A 20,326-nucleotide genomic window follows, 5' to 3' on the forward strand; every position below is an offset into this window, starting at 1 on the left:
TTCTGCTGGTAGGGGCAAGGAGTTGTTGCTGATTTCTATTTGCAGTGTGGGAGCTCTCACACAGTTTGAGCTGTGTGGATGCACAAGAAAAATCAGTTCTGGTTTCATGTAGCTTAAACTTCAAAAAGGATTGCTATAGTTGTTATTTTTTGTACCACAGCATCTGTCCAACCCCTAATACCTTGACCCATAAGGAAAGAGCAAGGGAGGCTTTCCTGCTAGCAGCTAGAATTGTACCTTTAGCAAATGCTCCAAGAGGAAGGCAGTATAAGGCAGGTGAGGCTGAATGAAATGCATGATCTCCCAGGGAAAAAACAGTCTCATGCACTTTTCTGTACAGTTTTCAAGATTGTCAGGAGCTTCAGGATTAAATAAATCCTTTCTCTTCCCTTAAAGAATTGTTATTCTGAAACAGCAGGATTCTCCTGTAGGCAAATTCCAGACTTACTCAAGGCACCTGCTCACAGGTATACTCTATTTACTCTATTTATAGCTTAAAATTTATTTGCAGGTGGTTGAACACTCTAAGATATTTGTTTCTGACTTTATCTATGCTGTCCTTCAGTTCTACACTTCTACCAACCTGGTTCTTCTGCTGGGAACTAGCAGGGGTTTAGTTAAGGATGCAGGGGATATTTTCTGGAGATACCTTTCTATCACAGAAATCTTGTTAGCTAGTGAAAATTATTGCTTCTAAAAAGAGAGACTTAAACAACAGAAACATGGACTTGCCATGTGTAAAAAACACCTCTCTGGCACACAGAAAATCCTGACCTTGAAGGCATTGAGTTACATGGAGACAGTGTCTTGCCAGTTTTTCTGCTATCTTGTCTCTGAGTGTGGCCACTGCTGTGGCTGGGATTCCCAAAGGGACAATTAGGAGAACAGCCTGCTGGTACAGAGGTTCTGCTCTCCCATTCAGCTCTCAGGTCGTGCCTTTCTTCCACCTGCCAAAGACTTTACTGTCTCTTGCTAACCAGATGTTAGTTGGTTTGATTCATATTAGTGTCCTGTTTATTAGTTTTACATTCCACAAAGGTCTTGGTCAAACCAATACTTTGCAACAGTTACATTTCATGGATTGTTTGCTGTTGTTTTTTGATAAAGATAGTGTTTTCTTTCCTCGATTTAAACATGCTGCTCTTTTAATTGCACTGATAGGATGATGGCTGTTTCTGTGTTTATCTCTGCCCGTTATTTTTGCATATTCATGTTTTGCTTGTTAGTTGAGGCCGCTCTTAAGAGATGAACTGTTCATAATGATGCCACTTATTTTAGTTGATGTTGTTAATTTAAACCCTAAAAATACAGGAGTATATTTTGAATAATTTTTTCTGTTGTGAGTTACCATACATTTGTGAAATGTGTATTTCACCTGCTGTTGTGTTCTCTATTGATTGGAGTGTTGGTCTCCTAAGCTCTTCTAGCTACATCTGTAAGGACTCATCTGAGCACTGCACCTTCTGTCAGCTCCCTTGCTGGTCACCTTGTGGTCACCACCCATTTGGTTTTGACAGGACTTCCAGGTTTTAATCCTGATTCATTAAGATTATTGTTTCTTCACCTAAATATGTTGTGCTTATTAACTGTGTTAAAAATTCCACACCTAGTTTGAGGGCCAGCTGCATATGTCCTGTTTTAGGAAAGGAGGAGAACTTGAAATATTTTGATCTTCCTAATTAGTACATTTCACACTGATTTTTAGCTTAGTTTGTTGTGGAAGGCAGCAAAGGAACCCTTTGCTTTTACTCTTTCTGAAACATAAATAACTTCTACTAAGGAGGTGTTTCTATTTTCACATTTTCTCTTTTCATCAGGGTAGTATTTTATTCCAGGCACCATTTTGGCACTCCAGGCTGAGTGATGATACGCTTTTACTGTCGCATGGACAGATGGAGAAGGAAAATCAGAAGGAATGGCTGAGCCTTTAATTAGCTGTGCAGAGCCAGAGCATGCTTTTCCAGTGCATTGGGGGTTTTATATAGGGTGTGGAGACTCAGCCGCTCGATGGATCCAAATTAGCAAAATTGTGTATCCGCCACCAGGGTGTTTCTATGGTAACTGTCTCTCAAATCATATATACAAACAGACCTGGCAGTGGCTATTGCCTTCTATTTGGTCTGCAGGAAATCATCAAAAAAAGGGGTGTTTTCAGGCTGAAAAAAGGCCTTGTGATGTAAATATTTTTTACTTTTGTGGTTGGTATAAGTTTTGAGATTACTGCTTGGTTCTGGCACAATTCTGAGTGTTTGTGGTTTTTCACATTGCCTGGCTGCTGTTACTCCCTTTAGGTGTGAGAGTGCAGGAAACTCACACCACTACCAGACTCATGCATGTAATTAATAACCTATATACAGCTGCTCAGGTAGACAACAAAAACTACATGTTTTTATGGTGAGAGACCAGATTACACATTTGTTTTTTCCTCCTCATTTGTCTTCATAAAACGGGAGAAATCTAGAGGGTCTTCTCTTACCAGTGTACTTGGGAACTTAAGGGAAATTATAAAACTGATGAAATTAGCAGTATAAGAACAGCCAAAGTGGCTGTAACTCTTCACCTAAGTGACTCTATAAAGTCTCTCTGCATGTTACTTTTTCTGGTGGAAAAGAATCAATGAATGAGCCCTTTAGCCTACTGCCCTCTTTTTGAAATGTAGGGCGATTATTGTTATTTTTTGTTCATCCAAAGTCAGGTGCTGCTAAGCATGGGTCATTTCAAATCAGAGGTGGTTTTCTTCTTGTGACAAACAGTTCTGTGAGGATGCCTTTCTGTTTTGAATGAGATAAAGGAAGCTTGCAAGAGGCCTGTGCTAAATAATTTTTTTCATTTACAAGTATCTTGGATGTTTGATGAGTGCCAAGGTGCATAACAAAATTCATCTGGAATAATTTCTAAGCCTGCCTAGTAGCTCCAAATGATACTGCCTCTCTTTGCATAGGACTCAGTTGATGTAATGTACACGGAAATGCTTTGTAAAGGTAGATAATACACCTGAATGCACAACTTTTCTCATTGCAGTGGTTTATACATCTGTTCAGTGAAAATGGTGTATTGTGCATAAGTTACAGGACTTCCAGAAATGTACTTTAACCTGTAAAATGCAAAAAACATGTTGATTTTTGTTTTCTCTTTTTTCTAATCGGGCATTTGCCAAAAGCTTGATGTGATTTATTACTTTCTTTTTAATGAATTGTTAAAAATGTTTGAAAAGGCATTAAATCTTCCTTTCTGCTATTAATCTGTAAAAGGAGAAGGGGATTTTAAATGGCCTCTTAGTATATTGCTTTGTAAAACTGCTGATTCTAGCAGCACCGGAATAGGAATACATACTAATGCAGGAAACACTGAAGGCAGTCAGAGCCTCCTCCATTTATGGAAGAAAAGACTAATAGCTCCATTTTAACAAGGCTCTTAACACTTTGGGCCATCAGCAGGCATTGAGTGAAATTGGGAGAGCTCCTGTGTGCTAAAAGCATTGAAGTTCACCGTTTGGTACCCAGTTGGAGCCTTCCTGATAGAATTGTGCTCCCAGCCAATGCCAGTTGCCATCTTGAGCACAAACCAAGTAGTGCTGGCATTTTCACTGAGTGCACTCACACTGCACTTTTGAAATGGTACCAGAGCATCATAAATGCACTTAACTCCCAGCTGGATACTGAGCTTTGCAGTGGCGTTAGGGAAAGTTTCTGGATTCGTGTTAAGAATGAAAGAAAACCTGTTTGTATCATATTTTGTGCTTAAGCAAAACAAGCTAGTGGAGGGGGAAAAAAGCAGACTTGGTACTAAGATGTTAGCTTTGATTCAGGTAGTTATGCCACTGTAATAGGAAGGGGTGTGCTTAGTTAGATAATGTCCTCATGTTACTGAATTCCAGGAGAAAGGCCAGCCAGGGAAGGAGAGAGAGATCCCAGCTAGTAGGCAGATGAGGGAAAGGTGCTGAAGATTGTACCTGCTCTAAACACTTCTTTGATACAGAAGCCTTTCTTGTTAGCAGTGATAAGATTATATATGGGATTTGAAGGTTCTTTGAGCCCCTGCCTTTCTTTTGTTGATTTTGGCATGTTGCAGCATCATGTGTTCTCTGCTTATCGTTTTGAGATGCATTGTTAGTAGCTGGGCTGCATAATTGATCTTCATCTCTAATTACTCTTCTCTCCACAGGTGCCTGGAAAAGGTCCAGATGGAAGCTCCTACAATCTGCACTTCGAGGGGGTGGAAAGGCAGTATGCATCCTTACCCAGGTACAGCTGCAAGCCTCCTTCCAATGGGGAGGGAAGGCAGCCCACAGCTGATGTCCAGCTCTAACATGAGAGATTATTCTGCACTTTTGTCTTGTCACCTTTTGCTGCTGATTTACTGCCACTTTATACCTGTACTATTAATTTGGACTTTTGAATTTTTAAAAAACAGGTCTCTCATTGAACACATCAGCAAGAGTCATGATCCACAGCTAGGGAACATGACATTGAGGGAGCTGGCTCTGCAAGAGTTATAACAGGTCATAGCAGGGCATAAATGACTGAGTTTGTAGTGATATAATCCCAGCTGGCATTGACAGAACGTTGCTGTGGAAAGCTTCCACTACAGCAGCCCCAACTACTGAAGTCCCTTGTTGCTACAAGGGCTGTCTGACTGCAGTCTATTCCATGAGAACATCTCTGTGCTTTTACTGAGTGCTCTGGAAATGTGAGTGAATTCTCTGAGGGCTTTTTTTAATTTTTAATCCTTATCAACTGAATGAAGAGTAATTCTAGTCTGAAACCAGTGGGGCATAACAAAAAGGAAGCATTTCAGAGATTTCAGCCCCATTTCTATGGGAGTTCTAATAGCAGAGTGTAACACAAATCAAGCCAGAAAGGGGAGTGAGAGGATGCTAAAAGAGATAGTGGGAAGCAGGGAGAAGAAAACAAAAACAGAAAAATATTCCCCCTTTAGAATTAGAGGGCTGGCCAAGTCCTAAGAGGCATGGTCCAATTCACTTCTTGGATCTACAGTCAGGCTGATTTGTAAAAGCAAAGCAAAAATAGGCATCTATAAACAATAAGATTTTTTTTGCTGTGAAGTCATGCTGGCATTTCGGAAATCAGTGAATTGTTTCTTTTTGCTGCTTCTTTTTCTACTCAGCTATTTACATTCAAAGGTGAACACTGAAAGATTGATTGATAAATATGTAATGCTGTGTACAATTCCAGATGAAAATACAAAGACTATTTTACTTTTGCTAACCAGACTATAAAGACTGTTTCACAAGGCACTGTTGGATGTCTGTAGGTATTTTTAATGTATGTGATTTCTAAACCAAAGGATGTGTCTGCAGTTTACTTCCTGACTTCAAATTATATTTGTCAGCCATTTTTTCTTGGAGATGCATCCTGTGCAGTAACTGGCTTTTCTGACAGAGGCCTGCTTTCCAACAGTGTGTCTTGCATGTATTTCCTGGCTGACTGTGGGTATTTAATCTTATGGGTAAATAGCTATCTTTTTTTTACAGTCCTCTAGCATCATGTCACGTTTCCCTGTCACGTTTCTAGCAGTGGTTTTTGCATGTTAGGTGTATTTTAATTTTGCACTCTCCTTTTTTATTTATTTTGAACTTCCATTTTGTTGAGTACTTCATTGTGGATTACAAGAAAGTAAATTCATAACTGGTGCCCAGTGTAACTCTCTACAGCAATTTTTATATTTGTATATCATGTCTTCTTTTATTCATTTTCCCTTTAAGAAAGTTAACCATATTTTTTCAAATGTTGTAAATGGAAAATTTCTCAGTGAAGTAGCTTCCATAAGCCAGAATTGTTTTGATTTCCCTAGTATTCCTTTCAAGGGAGAATGACCAGACGTGAGCACTACCGTGCAGATGTAGACATGCTCTTGATTTATGTAGTAAGTGTTCCCTGCATCCCTTCTGTCCTGTTCCTTTCCAAACTGCTGCATCCTCAGCATGTTGCCTAGGTGTATATACTGCTCATCTCTACAACCTGTGTTTTTGTGGCGTTTGGTTGGTTGGTTTTTGGGTTTTGGTTTTTTGGGGGTTTTTTAAAAGTAGATTTATCTGAATAAGATCATGAATTTTACAGTATTGTTCCCTGAACCTCCATTTAATTGCTGGAGACACAACTCTCACTCTTAGAACAGCTTTGAGTATTTAACTGGTGGGAACTCTCCATTTAGAAAGTCATCCAAATAGTCCCTAAGCTTCTGAAGATCACTGTGAAAGCCTCCTGTCTCTCTGTGCCTAAGGAGATTATGCTGGAGAGTGAGAAGACCTGCACTTCAGCAGAGCTGTTTGTGCTTCCCAGCCCAAACGCTGCTGCACGCAAGCCAAACTGGGTCTCCAGAGGATTTCCACCCTGGCAGGAGCAGAGCCTTGGGATATCACACACCCTTGGGTGTGCCCACAATTCAGCAATCAGCTGCTGCTTTTTATACTTCAGTTTTGTAAGTTTTGCAGTTTCATGTTACTGCAGTAATTAAGCCCTGGCAGTCACAAATGACTAGATTGTACAGTGAAGTCTAAATCCAGATGAAGGGGATGCAGTCTCATTGCCAGCCACTAATGGAAATGAGTGATTTCTTTTGTTCTCATGGCTGACTGCCCAGGAGTATAGAGGAATCCAGGTAAAAACCACCCATTTGCCAACCAATTCTCAGCAGTGGAGGATCCATGAAAACTACTGTAATAAGCAGCATTCTTAAAGGAAAAGAAATTAAGAGAAAGGAACTGGAATGAAGAAAGAAATGAAGAGGTAGTATTTCCTCAAAAGAGTAGCTTTCTTCTCTCAAGCATTTTAGTATTAGTTCACAGTTTCCTGCCCTTGGGTCCCCTTCTTTTGTGCTGTCCTCACTGTGGTGAGGCCTCTGAACCGCATTGGTACAGATGCCATATGGAGCAGTCTGCATACTTAGCCATTTAAGCCCAGTTTAATAAGAGATACTTACAGAGGCTTCAGAAGAGGGCTGTAGATGCTGGGAAACAAATTCCTGTTGCAATATTACGTTGAGTCCAGGAGGATATGACCTTTGCCTGCTGCTCTGGTGTGGCACACACAAGGAAGACGAGGAAAGCGCTTGGACTGCAGCCAGTTTCACAGGATGGGGAGGAAGGAGGGGATCTGTGCTGTGTCAAGAGTAGCTAAGACCTACACAGTGAAACTGTTCTGCTTACCTGAAAGCCACCAGGACTCATGCCAGTGTGTGTTGGCATGGACAGATTAAGTAAAAGAGCTTTGGTCTTCCTCCCCACTGGACAAGAAGGAGGAATGTTCACCTAGTAAAATCTTTATCAGTGTTTGATGCCCCTAAGACACTGTCCCATTCCTTTGCAAAGGTGTGCATCCTGCATGAAGTCAGATCTGAACATACCTGCTGCTGGCTTGAAAAATTCTAAGCTTTGAAGCATCATTGTGTCTTTGCTGCTTTTTTTTTTTTTTTTCCCTGTTTTTCTCTGAAGCTGCTAATTTAAGTCCAGATATTATGGGCCAAATTCAGGTGATACAAGTCTGTATTAATGCTGTTTGAGGAATTCAGCTGTCAAGTGCGCTTGTCTTTCCAGTAGGTGCAGCAGCAAATTACTGTCCTGGTCTCACTGAAGTCAGTGATGTCCTTTTTTCCTTTGAGTGGAGGATCTGTTCCTGTGTAAGGTTACATATCTAATTAAATGGGGAAACGGGAGGCAGCAGCTTTTGGAGAAAGGCTTTGTATCTGACTGGTCTGAGGAGTGGTAAGCTGAGCTACATAGTTAAGTTTCTGCGTAAAATAATGCCAGCCTGTAGGCTTACTTTGGAAATGTCTACAGAAGCAAACATCTGAATTAAATGATAAGTGGCTGTGGCAGCAGAGTGGCAGGTCTTCATCTCTCCCTGCATTGTGCTGTTCTGTCTGCAGAAAAGCAGCAAAGTGGGAGAGACAGAAATGGGAGGCTTTGCAAGAGAGATACAGTTCTTTGCACTCAATACTTACGTGTTGCCCTCAGGCTATTGCTAAGTAGTGCTGAGTAGTAGTATTAAGCAATGTTAAATTCTCCTGCATAGGAGGAGAATCGCTTGATTCTTACATATTTTAGACTCTTCTTTGGGAAGAAGAGCAGGGCAAGGTTGTGGGAGCCAGAAAAACATTTGTATCTTTTAAACTATTTTTAATGCGTACTTTCTTGGTGTAATTCAGAATATTTTCCTGATGGAGCTATGGAGCATATACGAAGCCGAAGCTGCTCTGTTTGTTCATAGTTCTATTTTTGAGCTTGCTTTTATGGAAGTCTGTCTTAATGTAAATCACAGTCTTGCTAATGGCAGCCTTGTTTGGAGAAGCTTCGTGTTCAAGGACACGTTCTTTTCTGTGGTGGTGGAAAAGCTGGCTGTAGCCAAAAGCAGACTGACAGACACTGGGACGGCACACTGGTTGACAAGATGAGTGTGGATTAGAAAGCTCAGCCATCTTTCCAATAAGAAGTGCTGATTCCAATGGAAATGTAGTACTTCAGACTTTCTCTGGAATTCTCGTATTATTGAAGAACACATTTATGTCAAGAAAAGGCAGGGAGCCAGAAAGGCTGTGAGAGAATTAGAAAATAATTGCTAGCATGGAAAAATGAGTTCAGGCTTTGTAGGTGGGTTCAGCTGTATTGCTGTGGCTGGGACAAGACTGCTGAGAGCAAACTGGTAATTTGCTCACAAGTCTTGTCTTAAATGTAACATGCATCCTGAAGCTGGGAAGCTTGGAAATGAATTAAGAAACCAGCCTTGCCATACAGTGGCAATGGGTAGTTTTCCCCTGCTGGAAGCTTCTCAAGTTGACCATGCAACTTGCATGATGTGAGAAATGGATTTGTAAAGGATTCTCAAAATCTGACTGAAAGCTCTCAGAGTCTTATACATTGGTATGCAAACTCTGAGATAAGGTGTGCTGACTTAGAAGGGCCAAGGAATAGAGATAACATTGTTGAGAGAGGGATTGAACTAGAAACAAGTTTCAAATTATGACCTTGCAAAAAGACCAGATATTTTGGAGAATTAGAACTGTTAAAGATGCATTGTAGCAAGACCACATGGGGTAAAATAATAGGTGATTGGTGTTAGAAGTATTAGCAGCATTGTGTGGCAAAAGCTAATAGGGTGAAAACCATTTATAAGGTGTAACCAGGAAATAGTTTGGCTTCTGATAGAATGGTGTTGGATTTTACATCTCTTATGTCTCACCCTTCTACTAGACTGATAATGGAACAAAATCTTTTAAAATGCCTCTAAGTTGCCCCACCTCTGTAGAGCTGGGATTTTCCAAGACGCTTCTTAAAGCAGTAACTGAAAGCAGCACATTCAAACTAAATTTCAATTTTGATCCATCCCATTACTTTTGTAAATGTATTTACAGAACCATCTAACCTGGAATTAGAATGTCACATTGTGGAGAATTCATTACATTCTTTGGAGGTTAATTATTTTACTGCTTAAAGAGATTATGCCTTTTTTTTCCCCTAAGTCTGACATTACCCAATTTCAGTTTCTAGATACTACGGTAAATATTTTTTCTGCTAGATTTTAAGAGCCAAGCCTGCAAAATTCCTTCCCTTGAGTATTTCTGTGCAGAGATCATTTATGTTATGTTTTCACCTCCCTTTCAATAAATTAAATAGATTGAGCACTTAGGTATCACACTGTAGAGCATGAAAACAGCATTGACTCAAGGGGCCAGACTACCCATGCAGTCAATTTAGGAGGTAGCCTCTAGAGGTGAGTCAAAAACATTTTGAGCCTTTCAAATCAAAAGTAAAGTTTTGGAAGTATCTGTGTCATGAACAGATAAGGTTCCTCCATCAGAAGAAATAGATTACTTAGCATGTTTCATTAGCTGCTTTTTGCACTTGAGTGTTCTTGCCTTTATTTTACTGAGTTTATTTCAGAATGCAAGATTTCTGTAATTTAATTGAATCCTGAAAACATCATCAGAAAGTAACTTGACACAAATCACGAGAAAAAGTTAATTGTCTATTAAATAAGACTCATCATTCACCATTGTCTAGCAGAATCTGAAATTAATATACTGACATTACTTAAATATGTATATAGTGTATTCTCTTGGTTAACAAAAAAGAAATCACAGTTTTAGTGCAGACTATAATTAGCTGTAAATCAACTTGTCAGAGCATTCCCAGCCTCTGGGAATTGACTAGCCAAGGACCACAGATGAAAAAGCAAGGTTTTAAATGAATTATTTAAATCAAAATTCCCTGCATGCTAATTTAAATCACAAGTTTTTTGGGTTTTTTGTTTTTGTTTTTGTTTTTTTTTGCTTGGAATCACTTTGATTTAACCTATTCCATCACTTGTTGGAAAAAATCTGTTCTCTTCTTTATTTTGTGTCCTTCATTTACATTCCTCCTTGGCATACAGCAGCTTGTTGCACAGCACTGACCCGGCAGTGCAGTCGTGGTTCTGGCCATCAGCTGGGCATACATTACACAGCTACAAGGTGAGACTGTTAACTTCTGGTGTGTAATAGAATACCCAATATTTTTAGTCATGCCCAGGATTTTCCCTCCAAAAGGGTGGAAACCAGTGAAGAGCAGGTTGATGGGAAAATACTGTGCAGTTCCAGGTGGCTGAATAAAGTCTGTATCTCCCTTGTTTCTTATACTGATTAAAATAAGAGGAGATAGTCAAGAGGAATATTTGAGAACCAATTGTAAATGGTCCTTTTTAATTTTTGACATAAGAATTTTTTTTTAATATTCCCCTGGCATAACTTCAAAACTAAGAAGAATTGATAATTTGGTGTCTTAAACAGGATTGGAAATAAGGAGGGTGCAAAAATGAATGGCCCAACTGACTTCATCACCCTAGTTATGTGAAAAATAAACAATATTCAAACAGTATATTCTCCAGTACACTTGATTACTATCTTTCTCTTCTGTTTTAATTCTCTAAAGTGGTATCAGTAATTCAGGGATATTTTTAATATGATTTTTATCTTGACAGCTGTGCTCTTATTGAAAATGCAGCAAAATTTTCTCTGTAACTTCTAGTGTGGTGATCTCATTATAAATGAAATATATGTATGGTTTTAGTTGGATTTTAAGTGCTGGCAGGTGAACGTAGAATCAGTTTTAATGGAAATACTGGTCAAGGACCTCCAAGATACATTGCAATAAACCAGCCAAGATGAAATACAGGCAAAAAAGAAAGAGATCATTCTTATATGCTAGAGCTCAAGCTTGGGAACCAGGCTGATGTGCTCATTAAAAGATTAGCTCAAATCCAATTTCAAACAGTTTTAAGATTTAGCAAATTAACTTTTCTTAATTTTGGAAGATACTAAAACTGATAGCTGTAAAAACTACCCAGGTTCTAGTTGGTGTCAGAGAGATCATTCTACTTCAAGGCCAGAGCCCAAAACTATAGCAGGACAGCAGATTAGTGACACATACATACAGCAGAGAGCTGGAAGTGCTCTTTTGCAACTTCTGTTCCACCTCAGTTTCAATCCCTCTGCTCAGGTGTGCCATGGAACCTAATATCACCTCAGTGCCATATGTGAAGTGTGAAGACTTTATTTCATATATGATGTCAAAATACATTTGCCCAAAAATGTGCAGAGTTCATAAATAACCTGTATATATGCCTTCTACAGGGAGAATCTCAGGCATTAAAAGCAGAGCAGGTAGGAAAAGTGTCAGTGTACTACAGACCTCTCAAAAATATTCTTGTGTCTTTAAAGACTTGACTGAAAGGAGGAAAGAAATTTGTAAACAGGATCACAATTTCAGAAATCTCTGTGGTGAATAGAAAAGGAAGGAGATTTAGTTGTAAAACATACCTCCAGCTTTCTAATAAAATAGAAATATCACTTGAAATGAACATGATGCCTCCATCCAAGACAAATTAAGTCTAAATAATGAAAAAGTATACTTTAGAAAGTCAGACAGGTCAAGGTTCGTGACATCAAATCATGGATTGCAGCTGGCAGGCCACCTCTATAATTTCCATGGGAATAACTAAAGAAAATTGACTAAAGAAAATGTCTGTAACAACTGGGACATTGCTTGGAAAAAAAAACAACACTAAAAGCCAGATGTCTCAGAAGAATACTTAAGAAGTATAGAAGGAGGCAGACGGGGATGGGGTTTGTCAATTTTCCTAATAAGTCAGTCAACTCCTCATAGCAAAAAGCCAGTTAATGCAATATGGAATAGTTTAAAAGTCAATTAATATTTTGAAACTAAGCAGTTAGCCTTTTTGCAAGGAGATACTATGCCGCCTAAATAAAAATACTTTCAAGTGTCACATTTACAGAAAACATGGATCTGGTATAAATTCTAGTGTATAATCAGGCATAAGGATCTCCCACTCAAACTAAGGGCACCAAATTCAGCTTAAAAATATGGGAGATGGAGGAAAATATTGCATTTGAACAAAAGGGCTTGAATTAATATTATAAAATTTAATGAAGTCGCGGAGACATTGCCTCAGAAAAGAAAGCTGTATTAACTATGCCTCCAGTGAGTAAAAGAACAAAACAAATGTTAGGGAACAAAATATTAATGAAAGAATAAAGTGTCAGTACAAAATGGTTAGGTTGAGATGAAGGATCTGTGGAAAAAAGATAAGTGAATGCAAATTAGAAAGAAGATTAAATTAAAAACCAAAAGCATATATCCCATAGAATGCATCAACAGAGTGATGTGCTGAGTGAAACCTGGGGAATAAGATGTGTGCTCCAAAATGCAAATACATCCATTGCATTGTTAAGATGGATATTGAAATGGCTCAGGAGACCAGCAGACTGGGAAGCTCAGCTGGCTGCTTTGTAGGTACGGATATTTGGAATAAAAATGTTGCTGCTTATGCTGGGTTGTAATTCAGAACTCATCAAAAAGTGTGGGCTCTAGGCTGCAAAGGTGAGAAAGAGCATTGCAAATTGAGACAACTCTGCTGCTGCAGTTCTTGGTTTCAGCTTTCCCTTGATAAACATGTCTGGAGGTGCAGCTGAAAGATGGCTGTCAGCAAACGTGCTTTAAAAACACCTAACAAAGGAAAAATGTAGGAAGCCAACAGTATCAGGTGTAAATATGTATTATTTTTGAGGATGTTGGATTAGGAACTTTTGAGCAAGCTTCCTGCAGCTCTCATTTTTGTGCGTGAACCTCCTGTACATTGTGTCATTGCTCAGCTCTGTTCCTGTGAGCAAACAGCAGCTTTGCAGTGGCACCCTTTGCTCAGAGGCAGACTGCAGTTAGTTCTCCATGTTAGTTCTCAATTCCTTTGTCTCCATCCAGTCTTTGCTTTGCAAAGCAGACTCAGAAAAAAGAAGAAGAAAACAAAAAAGAACAACCAGGAAAAAGCCCACCAAAATTACAGCCCTACATGATGGTTTGCTGTCACAATGGCAAGTTTCAAGCTTCTAATAGCAAGCCATTTAAAGAGAGTCAGTTACAGGTATTCTTATGTACATGTTTAGAAAAGAGGAAAGATTATGATGATTAAGTAGGAAAGTGAATTGCATGTGGACAGTCTTAATTGCATGCTGCAAGGTAATGACAAGCTGTGAAATCCTAAGACCTCAAATCTAGTTCTGTGTTCTTTTACAAACATGTAGGGGACAGAGTCGTGAGCACTCCGTGTGCCACCCACTGAGAAGTGAGAAGCAGGGTGGGGGAGATGTGGGGAGTGCAGAAGCACGAGGGCAGCGCTCTGAGCAGTCCTGCCTCTGTTTGTTATCCTTGCTGAAACCCTGCCTTGCGAGGAAAGAGCTTTTATATAAACTGGTGATTAAAGGAAAGAGGTATCTAATTTGGGATTAAGAGAGTTGCTGAAGAATTTAATAGTAAAAACAGTTGCTAGAGCAGCTGTTTCAACACAGCTCAGACAATTGGCAGCCAAACTGCTTCCATTTCATGAGTAGGTGACATATTTAATTTCTCTGCACAGAAGTCTTAAACATATCAGGAGAAAAGGCTCAGTTTTAGAGGATTTTGTCCAAATGTCTTTGCTCATATTCACCGAAGGCTTCTTTGTTGCTCTTCAAGTATGATGCCTTAGAAAGTCATGCTTTAGATGTGTTGATCCAGCTTGAGAACAGTCAGAAATTTACTCCAAGAAGCTAGTATGAGCCTGGTCCAGAACCACTGCAATCCATGGACATGTTCCTAATGATTGCAGTCAGTTTAGACTGAAATGCAGCCACTGTTGGAGCATATTCTTTGATTTCTTTGCTGTCTGGGTCAATCTGGTAGTAATTTGACAAACTCTGATTAGATTACTTGTTGTTTTCCCCCAGAATTCTGCCCACCAGTGTTAGCAGTTTCTCTCCAGATTTTGGATATCCTAGTAAAAGAAATATATCTTTTCCTGCTCTATATGTTCTTCTTCAACCTATCCAATCTTATCACAAATATAAGTGAAATAAAAGTAGGCCTTAAACATGAATGTGATTCAAGGTTGTTGAAGAATTTCAAACATTCAGATCACTAGTGGTTATGGACCACTAACTTTGTTAAGAGCAAGCATAGAGCTAAAACTCCTATTCTACCCTGTTAGAGAAGATTAATTCCTGCTTTCTTAAGAATCATTACCCTCATTTCCAGGCTTGGAAAAGATTGCATTGTTCTAGCATTTAATAGTTATGTAAATTAGCACTGATTTTGTCATTTAGCACCTGTGCAAAATTTTCTGCTGGAACAGTTCTTTCAAATAGGGCATAAACAAAGCATAAGATGCAGAGTGATACTGTTAATTTGCGGATGCTTACTTGGAAAAATCTGAATGAGCTATTGAGCATCTTTGCCATGGGTAAAGATGTCATGAATATGCCAGAAACAGAGCAGCAAAACTTTGTAGGCATGTGGTTGGTCTTAAATAGCACATAGGCCACTAGTCAGATTTTCAGCAAGCTTTATTTTGAAAATATATTAAATACCATAATGCATATGCTAGAAACCACATCTTTAGGGTAATGGTAATGTCTTTGCTGTACTCAAAATCTTTGTCTGCCAAACATAACTTAGTCTGGATATAGAGATATTGACACAACTTCTGCTGGTTCTGCCTGGTATTGCTGTGGCCTCCGCTGCTTCTGTCCTCTGTTCTGTGTGAGCAGATGGGATCCTGCAGCTGTTTGAATAAATATTAGTTTTAAAGAATTATGCTGCTCTGATTAACCATTCAATGAGGGGGGAAATGGCAGGGGAGAGAGCACCTAAGGAATCTCTGTACTTCAGGTCTTTTGCCCAAAAGCATTCATTTAAATGTTTGAGCAGTGATGAGGTGAGGAGTTATATAAACGGGAAGCTGTTCCTCAAATCACTATCTTCTCTCTGCATAGAGTAATTGATAGCTTATGTGCTTGCAACAGCTGAAAAAATAGAGCAGAACATGCAAACACGTCTACTGTATAACATATGTGGGAAGCAAGTGGAGGAGAGTGTTAACTTTAATAGAAAGTGAATTATCTGCCATTTTTGTTCCACCCCAGATGTAATTCAGCAAGGAGATTGGATCTGTGCACTAGATAATCTGAGACAGTGCCTTGGAAATTGGCAGTCAGAGTTCCATCCAGAGGGCAGGAAATGTGTGAACAAAACCCAGCCCAGGTTATCAAGCAAAACCCCAAGCCAACAGGGGTCCTTGGATATTGAGTAGTTGGCGCTTTCCTTCATTTAAAGAAGAAAAATAGGCTTGTTTTACAGGTGAAAGGAGATGCTTTGAGAGCAGTCTGTTGTAGATCATGGCAAAATCTGGCAAGAAAAAGCAATCTCGGGATGATTTCACAGTGAAAATTCATGTGACTGGCTTTTTACTTGGATCTAGGGGCTAGTTAGTGCTGTATATATACCCATGTGTCACCAGGTTTTGGACCCTCATTTGGCATTTTTGCTATGTGTTTTGGTTCACTCTGAGATCCTGTGCTTTAAAGAAAAGGCATGTTTGTTTACTGAGAACTGAATTGTCTTCAGCATAGAAAGAATGTGTTTTTAGAAGCATGGTATGGCCACAGTTTCTCCCCTTGTTTTGCTTTTTTAAGGAGATAATAGTGATACACTCTTGAACTGAGCTCAACCAGCAAACACAATAGCTGGGACAAAGCATGTAGGAAAAAGGATGCTAACAGTCCTTCCTCCAAAGATGCTCAAACAGCAAACACACTTTACAACTGTACATTCAGCGATTAAAGATTTCCAGAATCAGTTAAAAGCTTTGAGGATCCCAGTAGCTGTGCTCAGAAAACCCATGTGACTTCACTGTGACTTCTGGTAGTCTTCTAATTAGCTTTGTAGGGGTCTCTGAAGGCATCTGGGTTTCTCACTGGCTCGGGAATTAGGCTGAATTTAGGCTGCCTGAACATACCAGTGCTGGGTTTGAGCATTTTTGAGCATTTCTGTGTGGATCTCTTTGCCCCTCTGGAATGGCAGGCGGGAGCAGCGTGGTGGGGCTGTGTTGCTGTACTGACTCAGCCTCATAGCAGAAAGCACAGAGCAGATCGGTTTAAAGCGAAAGGGAATTTAAAAAAAAAAAAAAAAAAGGGCAAATTCAATTAGTCATTTGAAATTGAGTTGGGGTTTACAACTTGAATTTTTAGGCCCAGATCCATCAGAGCACTTAAGCACCTGCTTTACCTTGAATACAATTTGCTTTTCAATAGCAGTTATTTGCCTCACTATCAGAGACCTCCAGGAAACCTGGGCTTAAATGGACATTGTAAAGAATGAAGGAAGGATGGCAGACAGGCAGTGGTACTTGGAGAAATTTCTCTTTTTCACTCCCTACACCTTACATGCTTTAAATAATGCCTGCTTAATGCAATCCTTTGTGTTATGTACCCTGTAAATAATGTCAGGAAAGGTTATTTAATGTTAATTTGACTTTTTCTTTGAAAAGAGATGTTGCTAATCTTAACCTGTAATCTCTTTAGTATTATTGAGGGGAATAACAACCTTAATGTCATTTTGGTTTGATTTCTTTGTATGAGGGGGTGGCAACTCTCCCTTCTCTCTCGTCACCAAACATCTGAAACAAGCTCTGTTATTGCTGCAGTGGTGCTTGGTCTTACAGAGATTTCATCAGAAGCATTTCATTTTTAATGGACAATAGAAAATGTTCAGCTGTCCATTATTACACTTCTTTGTACACAGTCTAAAAATATAAATGGAAATTATAATTACATCTGTAATTCTGGGTCCCAGCTGAAATCACTTTAATCCCAACGTGACGGGAAAAAAATCAATACAGAACCCTTAACTCTGGTCTTTTCCTCCTTAGATATTTCATTTTCAGTCGTACTAGTTTATACCACAAGTTTTATAAGTTTTTCAAGGGACTTGAGTCTGCAGAGACAATTTTGCATCCTCAAAATGGTATTGCTACTTTGTGCTTTTCTGTTTTAGAAACTGTAATGACATTCTTGAGTAATGGGTTATATTGTAGCTGCTTGATATAACATGTTTCCCTCTTTTACTTTTTTATCATTAAAAAGTGGGATCTTTGAAATGTTGCAAAGTTTTTAAAGAAAATACTATTTTACTGGTAGCAGAATTACACATCTTTTTCTTTTTGAAGAGGAACCCAAGTCAGCATTAAAGATTTAACATTGAGATTTGGAAAATACACCTTTCTCAACTCACCACAGGCTCTCTCTACTCTATTGTGCTTTTTTCCTATGGGCTTCAAATAGGTCTGTCAAGATTAAATATTATCATGTTTGAGGATTTTTGGTATCAACATCTGCAAGTACAGAAATGTCAAGTATTTTGTGTTTCTGAAACCTTCACCTTTCTGCAAACCCAAGCCTAGACCAACAGTTGCTTTTGTTTGAGTTAACATCAGAGGAGGAAGGGAAAGGTTCTTTTATGCTGTAAGACCTTTGCAAACTATTAATTGTCCACGAATTGCAACTTCCTCTGAAACATCTGGTTCTGGTAATAGTCCCAGACACAATGCTGCAGATTAGGATACACTCCACTTTGTTGCCCCAGTTGCCACACTGTTAATAATCATGGATCTAATGTCCACAGAGCAGAGGTGTGTTCTTCATCTTGGCAGAATGTCTTCTTTCTTCGTAATTGCACGTATGTACTATTTTCTAGACCATGGGCACTCAAAAAGTAAAACATAAATTAGCAGCATTCTGGTCAGGCTTTTCTCTGAATACCTGGAAGATACAACTGAAAAGGAATGTTTCCACTTGAAGTGAGGCATTTCAGCAACCTACAGTTAGTACCCTAGGTACAATTTATTTGCTGTCTAAGGCTGTCAAGCCTTAACTTCCTGATTTCATTCCAGGATACAGATGTTTCATTCTCCCCCTGCCCTCTCCTCCCCTTTGAGATACAATTCTATACAAAAGCCTAATCCAAAAATCACTGAAATGCTTCCATTGATATCCAGAGGTCGTGGCTGGGGCTGGATGAGTTTGGAGCACAAAGTTATTCATTGCATCAAAGTTATTCCCTTTTCTCAGTCTGGTATCTAAGCAAAGCACAGATGTTTTTCCATCTTTACTTCCCCCTGCAAAGTATCTTGATGGGTTTTTTATGAACTTGCCACTTCAAGTCTATCAGACTACACAATCTGAAAATACTTGGAGAGATATTATAGTAGTGACCTTTATTGTTCATTAGTGAATCAGCAGCCTAGCTTACTGTGGCTTTAAATGAGCTATATAAATTGGTTATTTTCAATGATGATTCCCTTGATTTGAGCATACTAGAGCAAAGATAATTGATTGGTTCATTATGTAAAAGATTGTTTCAAGTTAGAGGATGGTTTTATTTAATTTTTTTCTCCCAGCCAAATTGAGACATGCTGTCTAGAATCTTGGCCAGGTTCTTACCAGGTTCATATCTGGAAGCACTGTTGCTTCTTTGTTGCTCACTGAAGGCACATAGCAGCCTTCCTGGGTGGGTGGGGATTCCTCTTTGATTGTAATGTCAGCTCAAGCTGCTGCCAGCATCACGTCCTGCATGTAAGACTTTTTTGCACACCCTTGATACGTGATGTATGTGTCTTTTCAAAATAAATTGAAGTCTATACCAGGTAGTGCTGTCCAAAGCCTCTCTCTGTCTCAATGCTGGTTTGCCCACACCCTGTATTCCAAGTGCTATGCTGCCACGTCTCTCAGGTATCACTAATTTCCAGCTATTGGCATTCTTTGCCAAAGATGTAGTGCTTTGGTTAAAGCATTTTTTTCTTTCTTCAGCAGCGTGCTCCTCTTTCAGCTTCAGAATCCTGATGTCTTCTGTTCTAGATACATGACTAAGCTGATAGAACAGTTACAGCAGCTTGCACTTGCTCTCTCTAAAAGGTTGTTTTGCTCTAAGGTCTTTGCTGTTGCAAATTTTATCTTGTCGTCTGTCATGCAGCACAGTGCGCAGATGGCACAGAAGTTTGTTTAGAAGCTACAAATCCCATTTATTGGAAGTGTTAGGGGGGATGCATGTAGATCAGGGACATTGGTGGTTGCACCAGTTCCCAAAGAGCAAAGGATACTGCATGCCCAGGGACTATGCAAGTAAATCATGCTGTGAGTGCATGGTGCTGCCTCAGGCCAGGAATGCATGAAAGAAAATGTCTCATGTTATTTGGGACACCTGGCTGGCACTGCCAGGGCTGCTGCTGCTGGCAAAGAGAGCGAAGAAGAGAACAGTTACCAGGCTAGGAGGGGATAGTGGTAAAAATTGTGATGGACTCTAGGAATCCAAGCCTAGGCCTTGCTGAAGGACTCAGAGAGGACAGTGGAGGCTGTGGCATCTTGTACTGTTGTCCTGTCCACCCATCTTGTGGTCTAACATGATGACCTCTAACTTCCAGATTTGCTTAAGGAAACAATGTCCAGCAAATTACATAGGGAAGAACTGAGTTCAGATGTGTATGAAAGTCAGCAGTTACGTTGTTTTCATCTGGGAATGAACATATTTGTGTATATGTATAGGTATTAAATCTAATACCATATACATGAGTAAAAACTCCACCTGTGCCCATAAAGCAGTTGGGAGCTGTATTGTGTGTTTCCTCCATGCTCAGTGGTTCAGGTCTCAAAGCAACCTCAGAGTGATGTATTTGGTAGTGGCACCATGTGTGCATGTCTCTTCCAAGCACAGCTGTTCTACAGGACATCTTGAGGGGGTGTTTGCAGATTCTCATCTGTGTCTCACTTCTCCAGAATCTGCTTCTGCTCCCAGGATCTGGCGTTGCCAAGCCCTTCTCATCTGAGCAAGTCAACAGCCTGTCCCAGGCTGCTGCCTAAGAGAATGGCAAGGCTTTGTAAATAAAGGAAACAATTGAATGATAAGTTCACACTTCAGCACGCTGCTTAACAACCTGATAACAGTTAATTACAT

The 20,326-nt window shown here is 39.6% G+C and overlaps 1 protein-coding gene across 3 annotated transcripts in view; it reads left to right on the forward strand.

Moving 5' to 3' along the window:
• The window catches only part of PARD3B (par-3 family cell polarity regulator beta), a 391,488-nt gene that overhangs the window by 359,732 nt on the left and 11,430 nt on the right, over window positions 1–20,326 (forward strand). For all 3 annotated transcript variants that reach the window (XM_031505387.2, XM_077785113.1, XM_077785112.1), the window contains one exon: window positions 4,165–4,244. In XM_031505387.2, coding sequence (XP_031361247.2) covers window positions 4,165–4,244 — 80 coding nt within the window. The remainder of the gene's footprint in view (window positions 1–4,164; window positions 4,245–20,326) is intronic.

This window comes from Lonchura striata, chromosome 8, assembly GCF_046129695.1.
Source record: "Lonchura striata isolate bLonStr1 chromosome 8, bLonStr1.mat, whole genome shotgun sequence".
Classification (NCBI taxonomy): domain Eukaryota; kingdom Metazoa; phylum Chordata; class Aves; order Passeriformes; family Estrildidae; genus Lonchura; species Lonchura striata.